Below are 27,731 nucleotides of genomic sequence, written 5' to 3'. Positions count from 1 at the left end.
CATAAACACAATTAAAAACTAACAATTTAAAAATCAATCACAGAATTAAAAACCTATACATTATTAAGAAGCTAAAAAGCCTGAATAAAAAGATGGGTTTTAAAATATTTCTTAAAAATTGTCAGAGATGGGGAGGATCGTATCTCAATAGGGACCACATTCCATAGTTTCCCAAAGTCACGGCGTTCCTGCTGTCTCTGTTTCGAATAAGAACAATACTTGGAACCGTAGGAAGAGGCCAATGCCAAGGTGGTGAAAGTTTTTGCAGTAAACTTAAGATTTTTTCATTCTCTCCATAGTGGAGTCGGTGTCCTCGCTGAAGAGGCCCTTACCATCGAAAAATAAGCCCTCCATTTTTTCTTTCATGTAGATTAGTAAAGCAAAGCCAGGCGTACCTCCTCAGGGAAACTGCAGCAGTCAGGGAACGTGATTCTGACTCGGCTAGGTGTTTGGCAGTACTCAATTGTCGGCGAGACCTCTGATTTATTTACTGTCTGCTGGAATGTCTTCTTAAATTCTTCCAGAGATAGGATGTCCAAATCATTCTGTAGCTCCTCCCATATGCCATAATTATATTTTGCTGTGCAAGCTGAATAATGGATAGGCATGAGGTGGAGTATATCTTTCTCCCCAAAATATCCAATTTCTTCCCTTTTTTGTCTGCAGGTGTAGTATGACAACGACCCATCTTAGAAGAGGCGGCACAGTCGATAACCAAGGAATTGGGAGCAGGATGCTTCAGAAGATAATCATTGTCCTTCTCCTGAATTCAGTATAAGCTTTCTAAAGGTATAGAAGTGGGGGCTGAGGTATGGATCCACACACACTCAGCAGCTCTAGAAATGACTGGGAGAGCCAGAAGAGCCAACGGCTGAGACGACTGAGATTTAACAATGAGATTTAACCATAAACGGGATCATCTATTCTGGCAAGCTCTGACGAGGTCCAGACCTAGGGTTGCAGCCATCTCTCTAACGTGATGGTGATACGCTTTCATTTCCCCATTAGGCGAGATGTGTGTGGCTAGAAGTATGTTAGCCGAAGGATTGGCAAGGTTGTCTGAATCATCTGGATCTGATTCGAAATCAGAGGAACTGTGATGGTCAGATGGTGAGTGAGCTAGTGAAGGCAGTATGCATGTTTGGGTCTCAATGGTAATTTTGCCTCATGGTGGAGAAATGGGCAGAGTTTATGTTCCGATATTCACGCCTCCAAAAATAGTCTGTGTGGCTGTATCCACCTAGTTTTATCAGGAGGCCAGGTGATCCATCTGCGGAGCAACAGAAACACCTTGTACAGCAGGTTTAATTGGCAGAGCTAGGCCACCAGCACCAGCCAGGGCTTGCATAGTCTGAACCACAGTTACAACGGAAGATAGTGGTAAGTATGTCTTAGACTGTGAGGACCTCCAGGATCGTTCCTCTTGAAAACTGTAAGAGGAGCCCGGAGATGTGATCCCCATATTCGCAGAAGCAAGAATTGCACCAACAGCCAACGTATGTGAGAAGCCACATGAATGCCACGGAGAAGGGTCTGCCAAATGGGCAGCAGTCAGGGTACATGGAACAGGAGTACACTGGTCGACCAGATGAGCAGCAACTAACTCCCTAGGAGTTCCCACATCAGAGGAAAACCTTTGAATGTGGATGTTGAAGGAGTGCTCAAGTTAAGAGTCCAGTATGGAAAGCAAAGTGTGGGCAGTAGCAGGGTCCAACACAGCATCCCTGACCGAGTCCTCCTCCTCGACAGTGAGTGTTAGTATCAGGGCTCGGCACAGAGGAGTCACCTGCCTTGAAGCTGACAATATCAGTGTATTCAGGGTTGAAACCAGAACTCGCACCCCTGGTGTTAACAGAAGATGCGCCTACATCGATGGAGACTCTTGATGCTGATCAGCTGGTGTCAATGGGGCCAAGGAGCCGACTGGAGTAAGCTGGGGACAGACAGCGAACCCTCAATGTCAAAGAGAAGCTCCTCCCATCTAGGTATCTCTGAAGCCTGTTGTGTCTCCTTCCTTGCCTTGACATCGAGAGGCTCCTCCCGTCTAGGTATCTCTGAAGCCTGTTGTGTCTCCTTCCTCGCCTTGATATCGAGAGGCTCCTCCCATCTAGGTATCTCTGAAGCCTGTTGTGTCTCCTTCCTCGCCAAAGTTCTCACTGTCAAATGATGGCGGTCAGCCTCAATAGTGGTGGTCGAGGATTTTGACATCAGGCTTTGTAGATTGGACAGGGATGGTGTCTTTTCCTTTATCAAATCTACAATCTTGTCCTTCTTTGTTTATGGAGACGATGAACGAGTATCCGATCTTGACCGCTTTTCTTTAGACTTCGAATGTTCCGATGTTGAAGTTACGTGCAACCTCGAAGGAACTTCAGGACTTTTGAAAGCAATCGATGTAGAGATCGATACCAAAGGTTGTGATGGCTTCAAGAAAGTAGGCTTAGTTGTTTACGCCGAATCCTTAGAAGTTGATGCCAAAGTTGCAGAGTGGGATTTGCCCGGTGTCGAAGGGCTTAACACTTCATCATAAATGGTGCCATGAAGCCGCAGAGCCTGATTCTTGCGAGTCTGCTTAGAAAAAGATAAGCATATCTTACAAGAGGAGACATTGTACTCCTCACCTAAGCAGATCAGACACAGGTCGCAGAGGTCTTTTGAGGGAAGCTTGGCACTACAGCCCTCGCTCCTCTTAAAACTCCATTTATCCTCAGTGATGTCAGGGTCATCCAAAATCGTAGTCAAAGTCCGTTCCAAAGTCAAATTAACGCCGATGAAGTCTGGAAGCCGTCCCTAAGTCAAGAGTCCGTTTAAAAACAAAAACACAGATGAACTCATAATAAAGAACTTTGACAAGGAGCAAGAGCCCGAGGACAGAACGCAATGGTAGTCGGAAAAGAACTGAAGAATAGGGCACCCGGCCTGCCTTTAAATAGCACGGTGGAGGCGGGACTCCGTCTCCTCAACGAGCTGCAGCATTCTACTGCACTGGCACAGGACCCATTCTTATGGATCGCTACCAGATTTAACAACTACATTCACACCCTATTAGGTTAATCTTCAAGTTCAGTTAAGTGACTGCCACAAAGAGCCAACCGAAATACTGCATTAAAAAGGTAACGCATATTAACATTAAAATATATGCACACCTACTAAGTTGTTATTGCTACACATTGCAGAGGCCTGCTCTGAACATCAAGCAATTCTGTGTATGAACGACTGAACTTTAGTGGCTTGGGAACAGGGTACTCAAAGGATGAACTGCCACCCAGATATGACAATCTGCTCCCAAGGTCGTTCTGGCGGCAGTGGTACACGCAGAAGTGAGGAAGGTGGCAGCTGGAGCGAGGTCTTTTCAGAAGCAGAACGCGTTTATGGAATGAACCCTGCAGAGATGTTCACCTGGTACCCTCATTATTACGCTTTAGGCACCAAGTGACGACTCTGGCCCCTTTCTGATCTCTTTGTTTCTATCCAATGCCTACTGCCTACAAAACATATGAAGCAGTTTGAGTGGTGTATAAGCCATTTTCAAATGAACAGTTTTCAAAGCAAAGAACCCAGAAATCCTAGATAACTTGCAGCTGCAAAAAAGCTTTGTTGTAAGGATCTCTAGAACCTACCTGCATTACACCCCTTCTACTCAAGAAGTGCTAAAGTACCGTAAGATTGTCTTCCCCCATTCCCTATCACTGGACAAAGTTTGCAGTGGATGGAGTTACGTTCTTGTAGGTAGCAGAGTTAAATTGCAGTAAACATAACGGAGGAGTAAAAATAAAAATAGGCTAAGGAAAGAAGTTACTTGCCAAGGCATTAAGGAGGGGGAAGTCAGAAATCTGTAGTTGATTTGTAAGGAATATCCAAACTATATGAGATTGGCTTGGACTACAGTACATTTTAGAGGTGAAATATGAAACTTGCATAGTCTTTCACTAGTGAACGAGTTCACTATGGGCCAATTGTCTATCAAAAGGGACTTAACTGTAGCCCGGGTAAGAGACACATGGCTGAATTCTTCTCTGCACACAATAGGCTCTCTGTTCTCTTCTAAGAAGCCAGGCAAAGTTGCACTGGGTTGCTGGTGGGGCGAGAGACAGACAAAGGAGAGGCAAAGTATCACCTTGCTGCTTTGGTTTCCTCTCTTTTATAAAGGATCACTTATAAATTTTAAAATCTAATTAGGGTTTCTGCTCATTATTTAAGGTGCCCACTTTTCGCTTGGGTTCGAAGCAAACAAAAGAGATCTAATCCCTGCAGCTGAAAAGCATTTCTTCCTCTTTGGGTTTTGCCATCTTTGTATGGAAGCCAACAAATGGCCTCTTCACATTTCCACTGGCCCTCAGGTAATGTCCCTGCTGGATACTTTTAATAGACAGCCATTTCTGCCCACAGGAAGACAAGATTGCTCCCTTTTCAATTACCCAAGTCAATTAAGCTCAGCAAGGAAGGGAGCGGGTCTCAAAAGACTATTCTGAAAGCTTGTTCACCGCCACACAGAAAGGTACTACCCACTCACTAGGCCTTCTATGACATCTGGCAGGAAAGGAGGAAAAATGAAATTACCACCTACTTGGCAACTGTCAATATGTAAAGCAGCTGCACCAGAGGCAGAAAAAAGGAGGGGAGATTATGCAGCTGAAAGAAAACATCTAGCGACTGTGTTGCTGCAGGTGTGCCAGTTTAGAAGGCTGCTGTTCTCATCATACAGAGCAACATTTCCCTCACCACATCTTCTAGAGCATTTGGTTAAACTGAAGCAAGGAATGGAGGAATGAAGCAAACTGAATGAAGTTATTTCGGGGAGAGTGCTGCCTAGATCAGCCTAGCCAAAACTGACAGTTCCATGGGAAATTGCAAGTGCTGCTATCAGAACAGCTGCTAACCCTATCCATTTTTAAAGGGGCTAACCCGGGGGAGTTCCCAAATTTGGATCCTCCAGATGCTGTTGGACTACCGCTCTCATCATCCCCAGCCACAATGGCCAAAGGTCTAGGTTGATCAATTGCTTTAGAGAGTCAAGCTATTACATCTGCCGTTAACTCTCAAAGTTGGTGTTGCCTTCCAACCCTCTGTTAAGGTAGCTGATTTCAATAAGATAATCAGTAATTGCAAATTCTTTCAGGACCTTCAGGGAAACACCACCCGGGCTTTATAAGAACGAAAAAACAGCCCTGCTGGATCAGGCCCAAGGCCCATCTAGTCCAGCATCTTATTTCCACAGTGGCCTACCAGATACTATTGGGAAGCCAAGAAGCAGGAGATGAAGGCATTGCCCCCTTCTCCTGCTGTTGCTCCTCTGAAAGTGGGATTCAGAGGCACTCTGCCTCTGAATCTGCCATTTGCATACATCAGGACTAGAAGCCATCAAAACTAGTAGCCTTTGACAGACCCATCCTCCATGAGTTTGGCTAAGCCCCATTTTAAAGCCATTCAAGCCGATGGGCATCACCATCAATCACCATTGAGTAAATTATGCACGACCTAGGGCAGTATTAACTTGTTAACAGAGGGAGAACTGCAAACATGCCAGTCTTGTTTAGAACTGACCCTTTGTTTGGGTGTGAAAGCCGCACATCTTCAGTATAAACAGGTTTTGAACTAGAGTTTTAAGCTAGATCTTTCAAAGAGTAGTAAGACAAGGAGGAAACAATGGCAAACCAAATGTGTGCACAGCCCATAAAGATGTCTAGAGAAGCCTTACCTTTGCAGTGTCGATGTAGCACATCTAACGCAGCAATGAGGAACTCGTGCGCATCCTGTTGCTCGTACCCTGCTAAATGCCGTGCGTGCGTCCATACCAGGTGCAATAACCTATATGGAATGTGAGGAGATCGGTGCCCAGAGTAGAACTGCCACGGGGAGAGGGAGGGAAACATGAAACAGTGGTCACTCTCTGAAATATGTCAAATCTTTAACTTAGTTTAATTCAATTATGGTATAGATCTTAAGAACACCACGCAAAAGTTATTTAGGAACAGACTGTGCTGACACAGGACCATAGGAAGCTGCCTTCTACTGAGTCTGACCATGGGTCCATTTAGCTCAGTACTGTCTACTCTGGCTGGCAACAGTTCTCCCAGGTGTCAGGCAGCAGTCTTTTCCAAGCCTTACCCGGAGATGCTGCCAGGGCTGAACTGTGGACCTTCTGCATGCAAGCATGGTGGTGCTCTTTCACTGAGCTATGGCCCCATCCCCCAAGGCAAATATCCTGGAGTGCTCACATGTAGTCTCCTATTCAAATGCAAACCATAGCATGCATTTCTGTGACTAGGCTGTGGGAGGAGTGAATTCAACTTGAGGTTGCCATTTCCAGTGGCAGCCCCATGCTCAACACACATCTGGTTCCGCCCTCAGGCCAGCGGGACATAAGTGACTGGGCTTCATTTTGCACAATCCCTCTGGCAAACTGGCAACTAGGTGCCCAGCAAGCTCCTCCAACTTTCTGTAGAGTAGACGTGACCAAGCACAGCATACACAGTTGACAAACAGTTCTATGTTTTCATTTGAAAGCATCACACAATGAAAAATAGAGTCAGCATGTTTACCAAGACAATTCTGTGGAGCAAAAAATAAAAATAAAACCAGAAGTTGCTAGGCAAAGATATATGTTTGGTGCATTCTCTGAAACACCAAAATTCACTAAAAAGGCTCAAAAGCTTCCTTCCATGTTTTGTTTTGTTTTGTTTTGTTCTGTTCTGTAAACTAGGGCTACCCAGCCTCATGAGTCCTCTCCGTCCCTCATTCTGTTGCACCTTATTTTAGAGGACCAGTGCAGCTGTGCCAATCCTGAATGGCCATCTGGGCTAAATGTGACCAACCTTCAGAAGTGATATAAAGTAGATTACATTTTAGGCATATACTTGCCTCTGCAGTTTACTCCTACTATTTCCCTGTTGCAAATGTCGGCACGCTTAGGCCAAGTTCATGACTTTTGCAGTGGACCTCCTTAAATGCCACTCATTTCTGTTCTTAGTAAGACACCCGGTGGTATTCAGAGGCTAATCAAATGGAACGTCAACCCACAGTGACTCAAACAAGCACCCAAAAGCCCGGGGCTCCTCTACTCCCTTTGCCTGCTCCTGGGTTGCAATGCTAGTTTGCAGCAAACACAAACTACGGTTTGTCCATTCAGGGAAAGGAGGGAGCAAACGAGTCCAAAGCTCCACAGCCATTATTCGTGTAACACCAAACTATGGTGCTGACCATGCCGGCAGCCTCCATAGCCTTAGGCTCCATACTCAGACATCTTTAGTTGTTATTTTTCTGTGTAAACCACTCCGATAACTTTTGTTGAAAAGTGGCATATAAATATCTGTAGTGGTAGTAGTAGCGTAGCAATGCTCAACTGGCTCAGAGAATCTACAGCAGTTGGTTGCACATAAAAGTTACATGCTGATGGACTCCCAAGGTCAAGAGCTGTACTACTGACAGACACAATCCCAGTGGCACACAGAACATCCGTCTCTGCCACTTCATTCTTGAAAAATGAAGTACTTTCAAGAATGAAATACCAAGCCTATAACTTGTGGCTCCTGCTGTATCAGCGCCACAGACAACTATACAAGCAAGGCTGAAGGAAACAACCAAATGAAGAGGAAGAGATTCTAAAAGGACATTTGAAGGGAAGTTCTGCAAGAAAGAAAGAAAGTAGCTTTCCACGGAACACTCGCTATGCTTCTGGTTGCCACAGTGCTCAACAGGAGCACAGAAGACATTGCTATGAATATACTGCTTTTCAACAACAGTTTGCCAAGCAGTTTGCATAGCAAATGGAATGAGAAAAGGAGTCATGAAAATGGTTCCTTGTCCCAAAGGAGCTCACAGTCTAAAAAGGTTCACAAGGGAGACATTGGTAACAACCACTGGAGGAGCCCTAAACCCAGCTGAATAGGTACAACATCCATCGATCTGGTACATACTAAGAGCCAACACTTGAAAAAATGCCTCTCTGCCCTGTTAGCAGGGAAGAGGTTCACAGAAGATAGGGAAGATAGTACTTCCTTCTGTATTTGTCCTAAGTCAGAGCACCAATGCACTATGCAGCGATCTGAGTTTTTCCAGACTTTGCAGGCTATAAAATCCATACGGTTGCATACAAGAGACAGAATGTGCACCGACCTATATCACTGTTCTTGTGATGACAGAGATTCCGAAATGGGGCCACCTAAGTAGGCAGGACGCTGCTCAGCTGTCTTGGAAGGGAAGCCTCCCTGGCTTCTATATTTGAGACTTGCACATGCATAACGTGATGTACCTAGTAGGAAGGAAGTTCTTTTTCCTGCAGAGCCACTAATTCTTTTGGCATGAAACTACACTGCACCAATGCACCAAAAAAAGAGAGACCTTTATGTATAAGAGAATCAATAAGCAACTCTAAGATGCCAACAAGAACGACACCAAGGGACTAAAGCCCGGATGTGGTAATGGAAATCTGCTGACACAGCTGCCGCGATCATGTAATTCTGGGAACCGCAGCAATAAAGCTTCTTGGTTCTGTCACTCCTTGCAATTAGTCTCACTGCTGTCCGGTCACTCTATCAAGTAGCACTTTCCATCACCACTCCATTTCAACCACTAGGGTTTATGTTATTCAGCGCTTCATTAGGATGAAAAGGAATCGCGCAAAGCCAGGGCTATTCCTGTGCAGAAGGCGAGAATAAACCCAGCCAGAGGGCCTTGTAGACACTGCAATATCTGAGCACAAGTTTTGCTAATACAGGAGAGCCTTGAATATTGGTGTGTATGTGTGCCAGTGTAACATCCCAGGAGAATTTGTAAAACCGCGATATTCAAATACTGAACCTAACCCAGAAATTGGGGCTCAGTTCCTGAGCAGCTGATCAAGGAGGCTTAAAGTTTAGGTATCCATCTTGTGCCACTTCTCAGTCAGCACGCAGGGTTGGGTATCTGAACTATGACCGACCCACCCGCTGGAGCCACCTGGGCACTGCAACTCTGCTGGCGCACGGGCTGCTTCAGGTATACCCATTGAGTTAGGGGGTTATTAGAGGGGCTTCCTAAGTGGAAAACCCCACAAACAACGGAAGCTATTCCTGCGATAACTAGACGGGTATATGAGGAAGCTGTCTGCAAATGGGCAAAACTGCAGGAGGGGAACATCGACGGTCTCTTGTACATGCATCAAGAGGAACTCTGTTTTCCATCTAGACTTTACCCCACCTTAGAAAGGACCTTATTGTGGATGCAGTTCTTTATGTATATTATATTCAACAGACAGGAAAAAGCAGATTCAGAGGTAAAGCAGACCCTTGAAGGAAATGAATTTATTCTATCCTTATATTCAAAAAAGGCAGCACAATATCATAGAGGCATATGAAAGACGATGAGATGGTGAGGAGGGGTCCTAGAGATCAATTAATTTAGACACAGCCCACTGAGATGACTGGTGAGCATCTCTTCCCTCACAGAAGCTTAGTAGCAGTGTGTGCAAAGCTACATAACAAAGCCTGGAGTAAAACAGAGTACTCTGTGTCTAACTGGATATTGAGGGAGTTGTAGTTCAGCAACAGAACCTCTGCTTTGTGTGGAGAAAGTCTCAGGTTCAGTCCTTGGTGGTGTCTCCAGGTAAGGCTTAGAAAGGTTCCTGTCTGAAACCTTGGAGAGCCACTGCCAGTCAGTGTAGACAAAACTAAGCTAGACTCTGTATAAAGCACCTTCCTATCTTCCTGAGGCCCTGAAAGATTCCATAGTTAATCCTAGTCTTAATCTCTTGCCAATATTTGATTTGAGAAACCAAAGCTTACCTTTAGGATGCACTGTTCAAATTTACCATCTTTATGTAAATGACAAGCTGAAGGGTAGAGTGGAGTGGGCAAAGACAACATTTATCTCTCAAACTGGGACAATGTGGGCTGGTGCAACATAATGGCAGTGCTAAAAGATTGGGAACAGGCTATGGGGAAAAAGATTAATTTCCCCTCTCTCCTTAACGGTGGTTAAGGGACAGATCTGAGTAAGTATTCTGGTTAAGCAGAGAGCTTAGTTAGCATTCACTGTGGTTAATGACAGTGCCAGTTTTTCCCTTAACTGGTTAAGAAGGGAAGGCAAGGAGCACAATTCCACAGCCTGGGTTCTTAAGCATGATTAAGATATCAGCCTTATATCTGTATTCAACCTGTTTATTAGACGCCTCTGCACATACAAAGGAGCAGATCCAGAAGAGCATTTAATTCCAAATTGTCACATCAAGTTTCAAGCCCAGACCTTGCATATCCAGAACATGCCTAACACATTAGCCATGGCGTGGCTATGCCTACAAAGGTTAGAATCGTTTGGACAATGGTTTTTCCCATGACACTCTATGATGCTGGAGAAGGCTTTTGAGGATACTATTGACAGCCATGAAAACAAACAAATGGATCCTAGAACAAATCCATCCAGAATTTTCACTCGAGGCACAAATGACCAGGCTCAAACTATCATACTTCGGACACATTATGCAAAGATCCAGCTCCCTTGAGACATCCATAGTGCTGGGAAAAGTTGAAGGAAAGAGAAGAAGAGGGTGACCAGCAGCAAGGTGGATGGACTCGATTACAACAGTAATGAATGCACCACTGAAGAGACCTTCAAGGCCAAGTTGAAGACAGATCATCCTGGAGATAATCTATCTATGTAGTCGCTAAGAGTCGACACCCACTTGATGGCACTTAACCAATCAATCAATCTCAACTTGCTTTTTTCTCCTCCTCTTTCCTCAAATGGCTGAGGCTCTTGAGACTGTGAGGATAGGTTTGAAAGTGAGAAGGCAACACTTGAAGTTTCAGAAGCCAAAAAGAGAAGTTGGGCAGGATTTCCAATGGCTGGAGTTAGAATTAGAATGGAAGCAGCGAAAAGCTGTGTAGCACTCTAAGCTACACAGCTTTTTGCTGCTTCCAAAAGGACCAACAGAAGCAGAAAGGAATTATGCAAAAGCAAGCAAATCTAAGCAGGTATATGCAATCTGTGTAGTTTACACAAGTCTCAGAATTCAGCTTCGTGTGTGCAAAATTTTCCTATTTTTTCTTAGCACACAGAAGACACGGCCATGCCTGTCCATATCCTCTAAATAAACATATACCTCGAATCCTCCACAATTCTTCTGCTAAGCCTGCCTCCATTCCATCTCAGCATACAAACTTTGCTCAAACACAATCTTCGTGCTTAGGTTAAGCACAAAACAAAGCACTGCATTTCATGAGGGAATGACTCTCCTGTAGCAGGGTTTCTACTGCAGAATTTCACTCAGTTTTAAAACGTGAAGCTGGCTTAGTCCGTTTTATTCTTAAGTTGATGTTAGGATAGTGATGATAAAAAGAAGGCACAACCCAGAGGGAAGCATCTGGATCTCTTTAATGGCCACTTCTCTGTACAGTGTTTAAATTCTGTGTTCCCCAGCCATGATGCAACTCAATAATGCCAGTATACTTCAAGCAGCAACACAGTGCACAGCCTGTAGGATCTTACCAACAAAAATGCAAAGGTACAAACAATATGCTGTTGGAAATATTGATTAGAAAACATATATTTTCTAAATATATTTTTGAAAAAATATATATTTTCTAAAGACAGTAATATAGATTGTTTTGTACTAACCCCGTTAAAACTCTCAAGCTACAAGATGTGCATTTCCCTTTGCCCACCCTGCAACCGCAAAGCCCCTTGGCCTAAGGACACTGATATGGGCATTAAGCTAATACACATTATGCAGCCATTGTCTATTTGTATATTTATAGTTCCTCATACCTCCTTTTATTTCAGAGAAGAACAGTAATTCTAAAACTGAATCAAGAGCTCTTAGGAACCATGCCACGGAAGTAATTTTCCTTAATGGCAAGCGACTGCAGGAGGAGGCTGTTACATGGTTCCTTAAATCATTCAAGTTGATGAACAGGATTCTACAATATTTTAAAGAATCTTTGTGTTACCCAGAGCATTCTCTCACCTCCTTAACGTGAAATGGATCAGATTCTTTTAGTGAGGCATCACTGTTTACAACAGCTTTTGTAATAGTGAATAGATGGAATTAAAGTTGTTAAACACACACCCACGAAGACAAAAACAAAACACCACACAGACATAATTTCACTTGAGAACATCTGAGTTAGGGACCACTATTTTGACCCCATGCATTCCATTCCATCTCAGCGGCCCTTGTAGACATAGTCACAGTTCCATCCTTTGTCTGAATATCTAAACCATGGTAAAGGTTTAGATAATGCAAAGCTATGGTTTGAAATGGATTATACATCTCAAATAATTAAAAATTGTATTTTGTTCTAATGTATAATCACTATATTATCAAATTCATTTACAGAAAGCTTTCAGTTTTAGCAATTTTAGCTAAACAACTGAAAGGCATTAATGGGTTTTAAAAGTTAGCTTGTTCCTATCTATTTTCTAACTCTGCACCGAAACTTCCTGTGAACAGAACCCTCATCATGTTTCCTGAAGGATGTGCTCCTGTCAGGAAACCAATCCACCCATCACCTACAGATATGTTCACATTTAAGAAACAACAACAACAAATATTTATATACTGCTTTTCAACAAAAGTTTGCAAAGCAATTTACATAGAGAAATAATAAATAAATAAATAAAATGGATCCCTGTCCCCAAAGGGCTCACAATCTAAAAAGAAACAAGATAGACACCAGCAACAGTCGCTGAGGGTGGATAGGGCCAGTTGCTCTCTGCTAAATAAAGAGAATCACCACGTTAAAAAGGTGCCTCTTTGCCCAGTTAGCAGGGGTAATTAAATGAAAATATGAATTGAATAAAAGGCATATTATTTTTACTAGCAATCATAAAGTCACTTAAAACTTGGCTTTTACAAAGGAAACAATTTCTATACAAAGTGGCTCCCACACAAACAGGTAATGCCAATATTAGTAGGAATATTAGTAGGAAGCCCCAGTGCCTTCAGTGTGAAATTCTAACATACTGTACCTGCAAAGAGTGAATGATCTACAGCTATTTCTTTAAAAGGGTTTTATTATAAGCTTCCTGCCCCTTTCTTCCCAGACATTAATCTACAACTAATACAAGAAAACTCTCTTCTAATTAGCACTTTCCTAGCACTGAAGCAGAGAACAAAACTCTAGTGAAGTCCACACCCACATATTTTCCATGCACAAGATGCAGCTCAGCGAGAAACAAAAAGTCAACCTCTATTCAGCATTACTAGGGCAAAATTAGTAATGCTGACAGGTTCAGATCTTCTACTTTGCACCAGAGTTTTATATCCTTATTGCAGGGGTAGGAAACCTTGGCTCTCTAGCTGTTGTTGAACTACAACTCCCATGATTTCTAGCGACAAGAAGACAAACAACAGCTGGATAACGGAGGTTGCCTACCCTGGCCTTATTAGCCTTTATGCGGTTATTACTCAAGTTGACACTCCACAAAAAAGGATCATCTCAGGAATCACACCAAACAAAAGGTTAAAGCAGCTCAACTTTGTCTTCACATGTCTGAATTGACTGAATTGTGGCTTGCAGATGGCCAATAAAACCAGAACCAAAAATCTTATTTTCAAGTAGATTTGCAAGCCATGGTTTGTCCTAAATATGGTTTGGCATACAGGCGAAACGCACGATTCGCAGATCCAACATCTGCAGCTGACCAGCAGATGCAGAAAACAAAAGATTAAGTTCCGCACATCCACAGTATCTGAATTTCTGGAAATGACCTCCAAGGTCATTTCTGGCCATGATTTTGGGAAGAGGAGCCATTTGGGGGGGAACACAAACTTTCTTCTGTGATTTTTCATGGGAAAATGGGGGATTAGGGACTTTGGGGGGGGGGGGCATTTCTGGCCTTTTTTGGCAGTTTCCCCAGCCTCCTGGAACCTAATTCCCTCCCCGCATTCCCAATAATGCCCTGTTATTGGCAGTTTTGTTACTCTTGGAAATCTGCAGGAACGGAATCCCTGTGGATAATAGGGTCCAATGGTCATCACTGTATTTGAGAGGATGCTCAATCATGCTCATTATATGTGTTTGTAAGCTCAGACCATTGTTTGGGTTCTAACCCTGGTTAGCACAAACCACAGCGTAGAGCAATGCTTGAACTGAACTTAAGAATAAACCGAATGGCGCTGCCCATTATAAACTAGGAAGCATGAATGTGCAACCTCCAAATTATGGATAAGGAGAAAGAATGACTCACCTCCTGAAAAAGTGTAGACATTTCACAGACCAGACATGAGCTGGGGCTTTGCATTTCACATTTGTGTCTGTCGGAGAGGAAGAAATCTCGCAATAGTGGAGTGTGGGTAAGTGCTTGGACAATACAGTTCATAAAGCATGTGTTCCCAAGATTGATTAGCCCTCTTAGACCTGTTAAAAAAAGACAGAAGGGAAAGCAGAAAGTAAATATTTTACATCAGTTAGCCCACTTTAAAATCACTATGTTTAGCATAAACAATTGCAAATATGTTTCTACTCCAAGACAGATTATAATGTACGAGTGCATCAAAAGGTGTTGCCCTTCCATTATGAAGCATTCAAGTCTTCTCTTTTTAAGGGCTTACCTAGACTGAGAAACAGCATGCTATATGTAATTCTATATACTGTATAAACCTATATATACACACAAACATTTAACAAAATATTTATACCTCATACTTACAGCTTATTCAAAAGAGCCTAGAAGAATACAGTCCTGATTATATTTGGAATGGATGCTGAAAAAAATTCCCACAGTTGTATCATGTACTGAAACAGCTTCTCTCACGAAAAACATATTGATAAATATTTGTTCTCGGTTGAGCAAAGAAGCTGAGATTGCCCATTACAGTAGAGTCACACTTTATTTTATGTATGTATGTATGTACACTGCCCCTAACTTTAGTCTCTGGGTGGCTTACATCAACACAAAACAAACAACAGGAATTAGAATCTTAACCCAGCTTAAAACTACATGAATAGTTAAAAGCTTGGGTGAATAAATGTGTCTTTAGAAACGTTAAAAAGAGACTTTTAAAGAGTTGTCAGAGATAGGGAGGCTCTTATTTTAGCAAGGAGCACATTCCAGAGTCTCAGGGCGGCAACAGAGAAGGCCCATCCCCGAGTAGCCACCAGATGAGCCAGTGGCAACTGCAGACGAACCTCTCCAGATGATCTCAATAGGTGATGGGGTTCATAGTGAAGACGACAAATACCCTGGATCTAAGCAGTATACGGCTTTATAGGTTCTAGCTAGCACCTTATATTTTGTCTGGAAACTCATTGGTAGTCAGTGTAGTTCTTTTAGTATAGGAGTAATATGGTCTATTCAAGATGACCTGGAGACCAACCTGGCTGCCACATTCTGTATCAATTGCAGTTTCCCGACTGAAAAGGCAGCCCCACATAGAGTGCATTGCATTAGTCAAGTCTGGGGGTTTAACAGTGTTTGTACTACTGTACTGAGGTAGTTTATCTCAAGAAATGGACACAGCTGCCAAAGCAACTGAAATTGATAGAAAGCACCTTTGGGTCACCAGAAGGATATTATGTATAGGATACTTAAATATCCATTCCAGAAAGATACTATTTTAGAGTTCCAAAAGAATCAACAGAGTCACACTCCCTCTGTCAATTCTCCATTGGAGATCATCCATCAGGCCAACCAAGGCAGTCTCCACAGTCCCCCTGAAAGCCAGTTTGAAATGGGTCCAGATCATTAGTTTCCTCTAAGACTGCCTGGAGCTGGTAGGCCACCATCCTCTCAATTACCTTGTCCAGCCATGAGAAGTTGGAAACAGGCTCATAGTTGCTTAACCCTGAGGAATCCAGTGTAGGCTTCTTCAGAAGTGGTCTAATGATTGCCTCCTTGACAGGAAGGCATCCTGCCCTCCCTCAAGAAAGCATTTATAAGATCTACCAGGCTCTCTACAACAACCCTCCTGCCAGGTAATATAGAGGCCATGTCAGACAAGGGTCAAGAGAACAGGTGGTAGGCCACAACATTCCAAGCAGTTTAGCCACATCATCAGGAGTCACAAACTGAAACTGATCCAACCTAACCACATAAGAGGAGTTTATCAGACTAAGCAATAATTGTGGTGTCTGAGTCTAAGTTGGCTCGAATACAGAGATTTTATTCACAAAACACGTCTAACACATCACAACAGGTAACTGATGACTCTAAATTCTGATTCAGGGGAGGAGGGACAACTAGTAAGCCTCTCACAACCCTAAACTCCTCTACTGGATGTGAGTTTGCAGATGCAAAACAGGCAGAAAAGAATTGCGTATTTGCCGCACATATTTCCTGAGCACAGGTCTTCAAATGTGCTCTGCGTTGTAATCGGTCAGATTAGAGTCAAGTCTTTCTCCACTTTTGCTCCAGTCTTCCTTGCCACTTCAGCTCCTGTAGTTCTTCTGTATACCAAGGGAAAAATTTCAAAGTGGGTCGGAGAGGATGCTTAAGAGTGACCAGGTCTACTGCCCTGGTGAGTTTGCTGTTCCAGTTCTCCACCAGGGCATCGACAGAATCACCGGCAGAACCAACACTAAATCCTTCCAAGGCTTCTTGGAATCCCATTGGATCCAATGCCAAAGCTTCTCAAACAGTGCCACTAGAAGCCACTTTAAGCAAAGAGCAAAACGCTCTTGGCCTTCTCCAAATTGCTGAGACAGTTTGCATAGAAGCCCATTCTTGCACATTACCTAGGTATAGCAGGTAATAAAGCTGTAGAGTTCCAGTGTAGGCGACCAACAAGCATTTCACTCTCATCCCTTGTTGACATCAGCACAGAATACCTTTTATACTTGCTTGATTGGGAGGGCTGCAAGTCAGCTGACCCTCCATCTCCTGGCTTGAGAATGACACAGAGAGACATGTACCAGGAGCAGCTGGAATACAAGCCTCCCTCATGCTCACCTAAACTTATCCATCGCTAACCCCATGCGTGGCAGCTCTCACAAGTTTGCGAGCAGCTGCCTGGGGGATAGCGACAGGGAGACCATGGCGGTAGCAGCCAGTCGGCTGGAGGCAGTGGCAGGCTGCCAGGAGGCGGAGGCAGCGGCAGCCTGGCTAGCAGGAGGCGGCAACCGCTACCAGGAGTGGGCAGGAAGAGATGGCAGGCCAGTTTTTTGGCCAGCCTGCCAGCCAGAAAGCACGGTGGGTAGAATGTAGAAGAAGCAGGGCCATCAGCCAGAAGCCGCAGGGTGGACCTCTGAAAAGTATAAGCATCGGACCTCTGAAAAGTATAAGCATGCATATGTATTCAGTACTTGGTTTGGGCCCCTTTTGCAGCAATTACTGCCTCAATGCGGTGTGGCATGGATGCTATCAGCCTGTGGCACTGATGAGGTGTTATGGAAGACCAGGATGCTTCATTAGCGGCCTTCAGCAATTCTGCATTGTTTGGTCTCATGTCTCTCATCCTTCTCTTGGCAATGCCCCATAGATTCTCTATGGGGTCAGGTCAGGCGAGTTTGCTGGCCAATCAAGCACAGTACACTGTATACTTTTCAGAGGTCTGATATCGTTCTATTCTTCAATCCTTGTCTTCTTGGTTCCATGTAATATTCCAATTTTCTGAGATTGTGGATTTGGGGTTTTCATGAGCTGTACGCCATGATCATCACAATTATAACAAATTAAGGCTTGACTTATCCCGCTTTGCATGTAATGCGTCTGTCTCATATATCAGTTTCACCTTTTAATTTGCATTACTGAAATTAATGGACTTTTGCACAATATTCTAATTTTCCGAGTTTCACCTGTAGTTAGTGAAGAAACCAAATACCTCTCAATCAGAAACATCAAGACAACCAACAGATGTCTCCAAGCTGCCTGGATGATGCAAATGTGACAAATATTTATATACTGCTTTCCAACAAAAGTTCCCAAAGCAACTTACAAAGAAATAAAAATAAATAAAGAGGGCTCCCTGTCCCAAAAAGGCTCACAATCTAAAAAGAAACATAATAAAGACATCAGCAACAGCCACTGGAGAGATTCTATGATGGGATGGATAGGGCCAGTTGCTCTCCCCTGCTAAATAAAGAGAACCACTGCTTTAAAAAGGCACCTCTTTGCTCAGTTAGTAGGGGATGAGAAACTTAATCACAATGCACAGAATAGGAATAGCATCCCAGTCCTCCAGTGAGAGCAGGCAAAATACTACCATGGATCTTATCCTATATATTGGAGTCTGAATTTGCAGTGATTCATTGGCTTGCCATAGAGTAGGTGGTGCTGTGACTTGCACAAAACCACCACATTTATGGGACACAAAGATCTAGATACCTATTCACCTTAAGTTTCTGCTGTGAACAAAAAGCACACTGAGAAACCGGATCTGAAGAAAGCAAGCTAAACACTACATATGCTGGACAAAGCTGCCAGATTTAATTTCAATGAGATTCAAAATGCCTCAGGAACACTTGCTGTTCAGAAGCAGCCTTAAACAAAGTGTTCCTCTTTAACTTGCAGCTAGATTATGAGTCAAGAGCATCAATGGCCGGAGCATGGCAGCAGGGGCAGAAGAGAATCCAAAACTCCATAAATTGTGGCACCCAAGAAACATGAACGAACAGGGCCTCCAATCCACAGTGTGAAAGGAAGACCATCCATACCTGGAGTCCATCCATACCTGGAGTTCTTCTTGATCCATTTGAGAAGAGCAGTGCTGTGCAGCTGAATACTTCTATATTTTTGTTTCTAAAACTGTATTTAGAACTATTACTTAGAGCATAGTAAGCACTGGGCCTATTGCTCTCTGCCGGAATTTGCATGAGCAGTTGCCTATACAATGAGCTTCATTTCCCCTTCCCAGAATACAGATGGTGGTGCTGGATAGAGAATGATGAAGCTTGAGGTGGATGAATTCCCACTAGCCCATGATGGCACAAGACAGTGACAGACTGCTGGAAAAATACTAAAATGGCTCTTATAACACACAAGAACTAGCTTAACCAGTGCAGAGCATCTGCATGCTAGTACTGGATTGCTCCCCTCACCCCCCATCACAGCCCCACCTCAGAGCTCTCTTCACCCTCACCTGAGCAGCGCTCCTGCTCCTCCTCCTTCTCCCCATTGCTTCCATCCCCCTCACCCCTCTTGGTTGCTCCTCCATCCCATTGTTCCATTCCCCTCATCCTTCTTGGTCACATCTGCAGCATTGTCGGCGCTGCCTGGCCAAGCTGAAGCCCCCTAACCCCAGAGACCTCCCCACCCTCGCCCCACTCCTGCTGCTCCCCATAGGAGCAGCAGTGGTTGTCCAGGCCCTTCCTCACTGCTGCCACCATCATGGCTGCTCGTTACCCTCAGGACGCTGATAGGCACAGGCCTGTCAGTTGCCTGCCTGCCTCCCTCCCTCCTTCAATGGCCTCTGTAGCTCGGAGCAGCGGTGACGGTTGACCAGGCCTTTCCTTGCTGCCGGCATGGCCACTCGTTCCCCTCAAGCCGCTGATAGGCCCCAGCCCGTCGCTTGCCTGCCTTTCTTTCCTTCTCAGTTAACAGACCTTGTTCATCTTGTTTCCTCATCAAAATTCATACAGTACTAGCCTCCTTCTCCGGAAGGCCCTCTTTCCTCCCTCACAACTCCTCTTTTCACAGACCCCTGCCCACTATCCTTAGATAGATAGATAGATAGATAGATAGATAGATAGATAGATAGATAGATAGATAGATAGATAGATTTGTCTGTCTTCGACAATCTTCCCACCAGTAACAGCTGCATTCCAACTGACCTTAACCATCACAGGCTCCTCTTGCCTATCTGCATATGGAATTCCCAATTACCACGGTGCTCCTGCTCTATTACCTCTGATTAGAAAAGGTACTATGTGGGTAGGGCTTGCTACACACCATTTTCCATGGACCACCTAAGCCACACACAGACAGACACACGCTAGCTGAACTGGGTGCAGAACATCTGAGCCTCTGCATCGCCACTGCCGCCGCCACCACTGTTTTCTTCCGCCTCCGCTTTCCCCCACCCTCCCACCTCTGACACAGTTCCTCCCTCCCGGTGCTTCGCCTGCCTGCCAGCTGGCCATTACTTCTTCCGCCCCACCCACTGCCACTGCCATTTTCTTGCCGGCCAGCGGGCTGCCCTCCCTCTTCCCCCAGCTGCCACCATTTTCTTCCCGCCCGTCCCTGTTGCTATCCGGCAGCTGCTTGAACTCTCGCGAGAGCTGTCACATATGGGATTAGCAATGGGTATGCCCAAGAGAAATGTATATACAAGAAGATGGATGTGCTTCAGAATTCCTCCATTAGGAAGGTGTGTTGCAGGCCACTATGGACAAGCAGCAGCACATCACTGGATAGGATCACCTATGGGGTTTCTCTAACCCTCCTCAGATCAATGTCATCAGGTTATTCCAAGTTCTTCAGTTATTTTCATCTAGTGGGAAACTTTTATTAGCTTTTTGGAGGGGGAGCACTCTACTGGATGCTACATTAACCTCTTGGTTGATGGTCAATCTCTCATTGCAGAACAGTACCACAAATACTGCAAACTCAGCAGGTATCTTTTTGCTCCTTCATATATATCTCTTTTGACATAGTACAAGGAAGGTTTACAGTGTTGGGTAGCTGCATAAACAAATAGGCAGAACAGCATCATCTGTGCTCCCCCCAGCCAGCAAAAAGGGGGAAGGAAAGCAACATAAGAGCAGCCCCACCAAATCAGGCCCAAGGCCCATCCAGTCCAGCATCCTGTATCCCACAGTATCCCACCAGATGCCTTTGAAAAATCCAGAGATATACTTTATTTTTTGCACAATAACGGGCCTTTTGAAGAGAGCCGAGTGTCAATGTAGCATTATGTATTTTTGAAGCCTTGTAAAGTAGTGTTTAGTAAGTCTTGTAAAGATATGTTTGGGCATATATTTATTGAACATTGTACATTACATGGCAGTGGCTAACTCTCCTTTGGTACTTGCTCATCTCAGTATCACTGTTAACGCCGATTTAGATTTATAGCTCAATCTGCCTTTAAGCAAGGTTCATAACACTTCATTTTCTTTTGTATTCTTGCAATAACCTTGTGAAACAGGTCACTTCTGCAGGATGAAGTACAAAAACCCAAGCAATACTGATCCCAAAAGGCCATTCAATGAGTCCATGGCCAGGTTGTAGTTTCAATCAGGTTTCTTAGGTCCAGGGTCCCGAACTAGCCCACTTCAAATATGCTGCAATAGGTCCACAGTCAGGATCTTGCTTGGCAATGGTTGGCCTGCTTGCAAGAATTCCTCAGACTTATTTTTGGGGAAAGGCCAGGACATGGATGTTCTTGTGGTCACGTGGCTATCTGGCAGATCAGTCACATAAACCTATAACATACAAGACAGCAGTGACGTTAAACAGCATATAGTTTAACAGACTTAAAGCACAGTATGGAATTAAAAGTCTTGGACTTACTTGGGATTGAGTTCAAACCTGGGTTTCAGAAGGGCAACGGGTAGGAACAGGTAGCTTTGAGCCACCACCTGAGGAGAAACCACACATTAATTACATGTAACAATACATAGCAGAACAACATTCTACTAAGGAAGTTTATACCACCCTTACCTTGGGGAAGGAACACAGTTAAGCTCCATGCTGGCACAGTCGGTACAGGGTTGGTACAAAATTATCCTTATACAGAACTCCTGAAGCAAGGGGAAACAGAAACAAGGAGGCCAATGGAAAAAACTTAGTGATTCCACAACATGCAAGCCTTTCTGGTGTAGCAGTGGTTTATGTTACAAATTTAAGCCATCAAGCCATCCACGGGAGGCTACCCATCATGGTCAAAGCCCACAGGACTTGGTTTTATGATGCCCATTGCAACCTGAGTACATGCAAGTATAGACGTATGCTTGGCACCTGCCCTCAATGAAACAGATGACTCCTAGGAGTAGTCTACTTTTGTTTTCTGCAATTGTTCTCAGTCACAGATATCTCTAGCTATGTGATAAGGCAGGCAAGGAGCAGCGGACTGTTGCCTTAGGAGCCATGTAATTTAATATGAAGGTAGTAGCCGGTTGTGTAGAATACTCTCCTGTACTTTAGGGAAAAGCCCTCTTTTCTCACCCTTGGTTCTCATTTCAGTCTATACTAGCAAACAATGTACAATATCTACTAAGAAGAGAGAGCACTACTTCAGGTGCACCAGTGTTTGTTTCCATTTGGTGAGATTTTTTTAGTCTCCGAGCAGCAGATTACCAGATCATGCAGATTACGAGATCATGCAATGTGCTACTTGAGAAGCTTCTCTGGGTTTCAAAAACTGGCTGTTGTGCAGCAGGGGGCGAGGAGAGGGGAAGGCTGCTGTTCAGAAAACAGAACCTATGCCCTTCAACTCAGCCACTCAAAAGGCTGTTCCTACATCTGGGCAATTCCAAGGGTAAAGAATCAGGCACGTTACCATTTTTTCCAATGATTGCAGCAATAAGCAAAAAGGTTTCTAATTGGTACTACTGGTACATATACCCACTGGCAAGCCAACATCTCCTACTATAAGGCCATATTTCTACAGAACCCTTAAATATTATGGGTAGTGTCTGAAATGTGCAAAATGCATCAGTATCTGAATCAGAAATGTCCAACAATTCTGATTCTGTTACCAACATATTTTGCACATTTCAGACACTACCTATATTTAAGGATTTTGTAAAAATAAGGCTTTATTGTAGGATACGTTCTTTTACCAATGACTATAAAATAATTTGAAAATCTGCTTATGGCTAAAGTCAGAGAAAAAGGGGTAACATGGGAGAGGACAGCTGATCTTGTGATAGCAAGCATGAATTGTCCCCTTTGCTAAGCAGGGCCTGCCCTGGTTTGCATTTGAATGGGAGACTACATGTGAGCACTGTAAGATATTCTCCTTCAGGAATTGATGTAGCTCAGTGTCTAAGCACCTACATGCTTGCATGCAGAATGTTCCAAGTTCCATCCCTGGAATCTCCAGGGAGACACTCCTGCCTACAACCTTGGAGAAGCCACTGCCAGTCTGTGTAGACAATATTGAGCTAGATGGACCAATGGTCTGTTTCAGTATACGGCAGCTTCCTATGTCTGATTCCGCTACACTTGGAATTGTCCATTTGCACAAACTCTTCCTTCTCTCCCCCTATTCACACATACAACTCAAGTTACCACTGCATATATTCTTAGAATATAATAATTCCAGTTTTTCTACGTTTGGAACACTGTTTTCCTGTGCAGCATCAGCTTCTTTTAAAAAAATGTTTCTCCACGGACAAGTGGGGCTTTTACATTGTTTCCAAGCTTGAATCAAACTACCTTTACTCAGATGAAATACTTTGTCTCCTAAGGTTCTGGCAGTTCAGGAATAATATATAAAGATACCATTACTGTATCCCTTAATCAAGAATTCAGGAATTTTGTATAAATGGAAGGGAAATGATTGTTGGAAAACCACAAGGTCAGAAAGACTCCCATTGTATGAGGAATGTAGATTTGACGTTTGGTGCACAGTCCTGCCAGTCGCAGGAGGTTTGAGTGCGCCACACATTCTGGGAATGAAGTTACATTACTTCAGGTCATCTGCCCAAAGGTCCATATTCCAAGTTTTCATGGAAAGTGTAATTCTCCAACTATTAAAACCAATGTCCTTAGAGGTGTGTTCAACTTGATCCTATTAATCCCAGAGTGCAACATCGTTTCAGAGACAAGGAGCTTTTAGATACAATATTTTTCCTAGTGAAGGCACCAGTAAGATTAGCATCAAGTTGAAACACATTAAGAAAAAACACAAGGGAGGGTGCAGTTTTTCTCATGGAACAATTACACAGCAACTCATTACCAATGTTACATTAATCACGTGATTCTACTTCAGGTTATTAACACACAACTATTTGGAATATCCAGTTAGACCTGTTAAGCAATTCATAATGAAGATAAAATGTTCCAACACTGCTGAATCCCTGCCAACTTCCAAGTGCCTGACCCGGCAAGAAAATAATATTCCCTGCAAGACCGTAATCACAAGGGTTGATTTTTGCATTATGTCATGCAAATTTCCAGCTTTTATGTTTTTTCAGTGCAATGATTCGGGCAGTGGCATCTCTCTCTTTCCGATGAAGGTGTGCATTGAAATCACTAAGCAGCAACGCACATGGCTCAAATTATCCAGCACAGAAGTGGATTTTCTTACCAACTGCAAGCAAAGCATCAAGACTGCTGGTTCACACACATATATTCACTACTTGATGATTAACATTACATGACAACTTGCATGTGTGAACTGGAGGTCAGAGATGTCAAAACACTTTGCATACAATCACAGATAATGTTTTTCAAACAACTCAATCAATACAATGTATCCTCAGGCATCAAGTATGAAGAAACCAAGCAAAGTACATGCCTGTGTGAACCACATCTGGACTTATGGCTTAGGACACCTTATTTCTGGCTGGTATTTCAACAAGGTATCTGTTCAGTGGCTGTTGCTGGTGACTACCTTTTTAAAAACAACAGAGAACCCTTTTGGGACTGGGAGCCATCTTAGTTATTTTTCGGTTCAAACCGCTTTGCGATCTTTTATTGAAAAGCGGTATATAAATATTCTTTGCAGAAGCAGTAGAAGTTAAATTCTATTTGAATTTTGGACTAGCGTACCTCGAGAGCTGGAGTCCATGCCATAAGCACAGGAATCAGACACCACCCCCTGAACCCCATAGCAGCCAGTATGTCCAACTAAAATTCAAGGCACAACATTCAGTGTGTACCACTTCCAATGCAACAGGGAAGCCCTTGAGGTGCTGCTTGCAAGCGGGTACCTGATACATCAAGTGGAAATAAGCAGCTGTATACAGACAAAATTAATTAAGTGTAATGACATGCATACGCAGAACAACTGCACAGCAACTGAGATGCACACAACAGAGGTTTAAAAACAGAGCAAGTACATAGGAACTTAGAAAGCTGCCTTATGAGCCAGCGTGGCATATTGGCTAGAGTGCTGGACTAGGACCGGGGAGACCCGAGTTCAAATCCCCATTCAGCCATGAGACTAGCTGGGTGACTCTGGGCCAGTCACTTCTCTCTCAGCCTAACCTACTTCACAGGGTTGTTGTGAGGAGAAACCTTAGTATGTAGTACACCACTCTGGGCTCCTTGGAGGAAGAGCAGGATATAAAATGTAACAAACAAACAAACAAACAGCGTCAGACTAGGCAGGAGTCTTGCCCAGCCCTACCTGGAGATGCTGCCAGGGTTGAACCTGGGACTTCTGCATACAAAGCAGATGCTCTCCCACTGAGCTACGGCCCTATCCCCTCTGGGGAATACCTTACAGCAGAAGGTGCTCACATGTCACCCAGCCAAATGCAAGCCAAGGCAAACCCTGCTAACCAAAGGAGACAATCCATGCTTGCTACTGCAAGACTGGCTCTCTTCCCAGTAATCCAGTAATGCAATAATTAGCCCCGATATCAACTAAAAATACCATCGAGAGAGTCCAAAGTAGTTTGACAGCTACTAGTTCCCCACATGTTGTTGGACTTCATCTCCCATAATCCCCAGCAGCCTTTGGTTGAGAATTATGGGAGTTGAAGTCCAGCAACATCTGGGGACCCAAGGCTGAGAACCCCTGTGTCACATTAAAACAAGAAAAATTCTATTTTCAGAATGTCATGCTCTCTCACAAAAACAAGCAGTTGTAGCCTTTGGGTTGCATATGCTGCAAAGCTGAGTAGATGTCTGCTCGTTCACATCCAGGACCTTATTTTTCAGCCAGTATTATGTCACTTCAGTTTAGCTGGGTGTCACCAGGCATGTTACACAGCTGTAGTATCTGGCCCAAGTATGAACTGTATTTCAGTAATGAAGAATAAGGACGATCATTTCCAGTGCTTCATATACAACCAGGGTTGAATTTGTCCAAAATGCTGGCCATGTGTTTTGCTGCCGATGTGGATCTCAGCAGGTATAAATTGATTAACACAAATCTTTAAATCTTTCATTTTGTAATTCTTTAAGTATTGTAGTTTCTATTTCAAAAAACTGCATCCATGCAATGATCTGGAAACAGCTCCATGTTGAGTTACTTAGATACAGTGTGTCGGAGAGATCATAAGTACACTTCCAGTTCTGTGCTTTTTGTAAAACATCCAAATTAGTTTTGACATAAAGGCAAAACATAAAGCTGTCTTGCACAAAGCTGGGCAATTGGTCCATCAATGCCACTACTATCAACCAACTGGCAGTGGCTTTCCAGAGTGTCAGCCGGAGGTACTTCCAATCCATGCTTCCAGAGATGCTGTATACTGGACCTTCTTGCATGCAAAGCTGATCCTGATGAGCTACGGCCACCACTGGGACCACACTGAATTCAGTGCTTCTTCTGATTTAAACTGACCAGTCCAGAGATTAAGGCGGCTTGAGCAGTTTCCTCCAAGGAATCCATTGTGTATACCTACAGCACTAAAGGCTTTAAAGGTTTGTGTTAGGCACATTTTCCCTCCATCTGTGCAATAGTTCTTAATTTCATGTATTTTTCTCACAATACACATGCACTGAAGTTGAGAGAAGCAAGATATAAACTCAAAGGACAACTGCAGAGTCCTGGTGACCAAAAACTTTGGTTATCTACCAAGGCCAACCAAAGCTTGCGGCTGACCAAAATTTCCTTTCTCCAAGGAGCAGGGGGCAGTGTACACAGGATACCCTTCTTTACCTCAAAACCACTCTATGAGAGAGAGTAACTGGGCTGAAGGTCACCCAGTGGACTTCAAAGCTGAGTGGGGATTTGATTCAAAATAGTTTGAATTTGAGTCTAAACTGTTCAACTGAGAGACAAAGTGTAAGAGTGTTCAGAGTATTCTGTCAATGTTACTATGGTAATCCTCCACTTGGGCTTCTCATGAGCAACTACCATTTAGAGCTAGCTGATGGACAATAAGGCTGGTTGTGAAATTCAATCCAATTGTGGTGCCATAGGATTTTTCCCTGGCAAGAGTCCACATAACGTTAATAGCTCCCTTTGTGTTCATTCTGCTTAATTTTTCCTCCTCTAAACAGGATAGCTCAACTCCTACCCAAAATAAGTGAGATATTCTAAAGATATACTATAGGGCAATGTGAATTAGAAAAGAGAGATTCACTCAAGAGCTATATTGGAAAAAAGTGGGAAAGCAGCATTTTAAACCGCTCTCTGCTCAGAAATATCTAAAGCACCCATCAATGGGCTGCCTTCTCCCTTATGGATAATCATCTTAGATGTACCCCTATTCACAAGGTTTCATACAGACATGATGCTCACAACCATTTAACTATGGGTAAGCAATTAGAAGCAGGATGTGGGATCACATGTTCTCACTGGAATGAGAATTCTTATGACATTGACTTGAACCATGGTTAAAGATCAACACTGGCACCAGCTTCCTTCCAAATGAACCGGCCCACAATCTGTGGTCATCTGAGGAGGTTTTTCCTGTGTGTTTGGGATTTATCAGGACGACAGCTGGGAAATTTGAGGGAGAAGCACCTTCTCATTGATGGCACCCAGGCGATGGAATTCCCTCCCTTGTGCAATCTGCCTTGCTCCACTGCTTCCACCATTGTTTAAAGAGCTGTTTGTTTAAAAATGGCTTTTCATCTCTCAATTTCATCTTTATCCACAGTTTTGTTTTGTTAATGTCTTCTCTGGAAGCACTGCTGGCTTGTTATAGCCAGATATGGAAAGATGTGTGGTGTTCATAAAATGCTCAGATTTGTTTGGGTTGAAATTTTGGATTGTTAACATCTATAATAATTATTTATCTATCATATTTTTATAC

The 27,731-nt window shown here is 43.6% G+C and overlaps 1 protein-coding gene and 1 long non-coding RNA gene across 5 annotated transcripts in view; both read right to left on the bottom strand.

The window, feature by feature from the left end:
* The window catches only part of USP22 (ubiquitin specific peptidase 22), a 149,432-nt gene that overhangs the window by 26,177 nt on the left and 95,524 nt on the right, over positions 1–27,731 (bottom strand). For all 4 annotated transcript variants that reach the window (XM_053276436.1, XM_053276434.1, XM_053276435.1 and 1 more), the window contains 2 exons: positions 14,167–14,336; positions 5,699–5,846 (listed from right to left, as the gene is read on the bottom strand). In XM_053276436.1, the coding sequence (XP_053132411.1) occupies positions 5,699–5,846; positions 14,167–14,336 (318 nt within the window). The remainder of the gene's footprint in view (positions 1–5,698; positions 5,847–14,166; positions 14,337–27,731) is intronic.
* Positions 21,416–26,692, bottom strand: LOC128336561 (uncharacterized). Its single transcript, XR_008312002.1, has 3 exons — positions 26,630–26,692; positions 21,514–21,593; positions 21,416–21,431 (listed from the first exon to the last, which is right to left on the bottom strand). It is a non-coding gene; the product is annotated as an uncharacterized LOC128336561 (long non-coding RNA).

Source organism: Hemicordylus capensis, chromosome 13, assembly GCF_027244095.1.
Source record: "Hemicordylus capensis ecotype Gifberg chromosome 13, rHemCap1.1.pri, whole genome shotgun sequence".
NCBI classification, from domain to species: Eukaryota; Metazoa; Chordata; class Lepidosauria; order Squamata; family Cordylidae; genus Hemicordylus; species Hemicordylus capensis.
The sequence above is the reverse complement of the archived record's forward strand: the minus strand, read 5'-3'. Positions and strand labels throughout refer to the sequence as shown.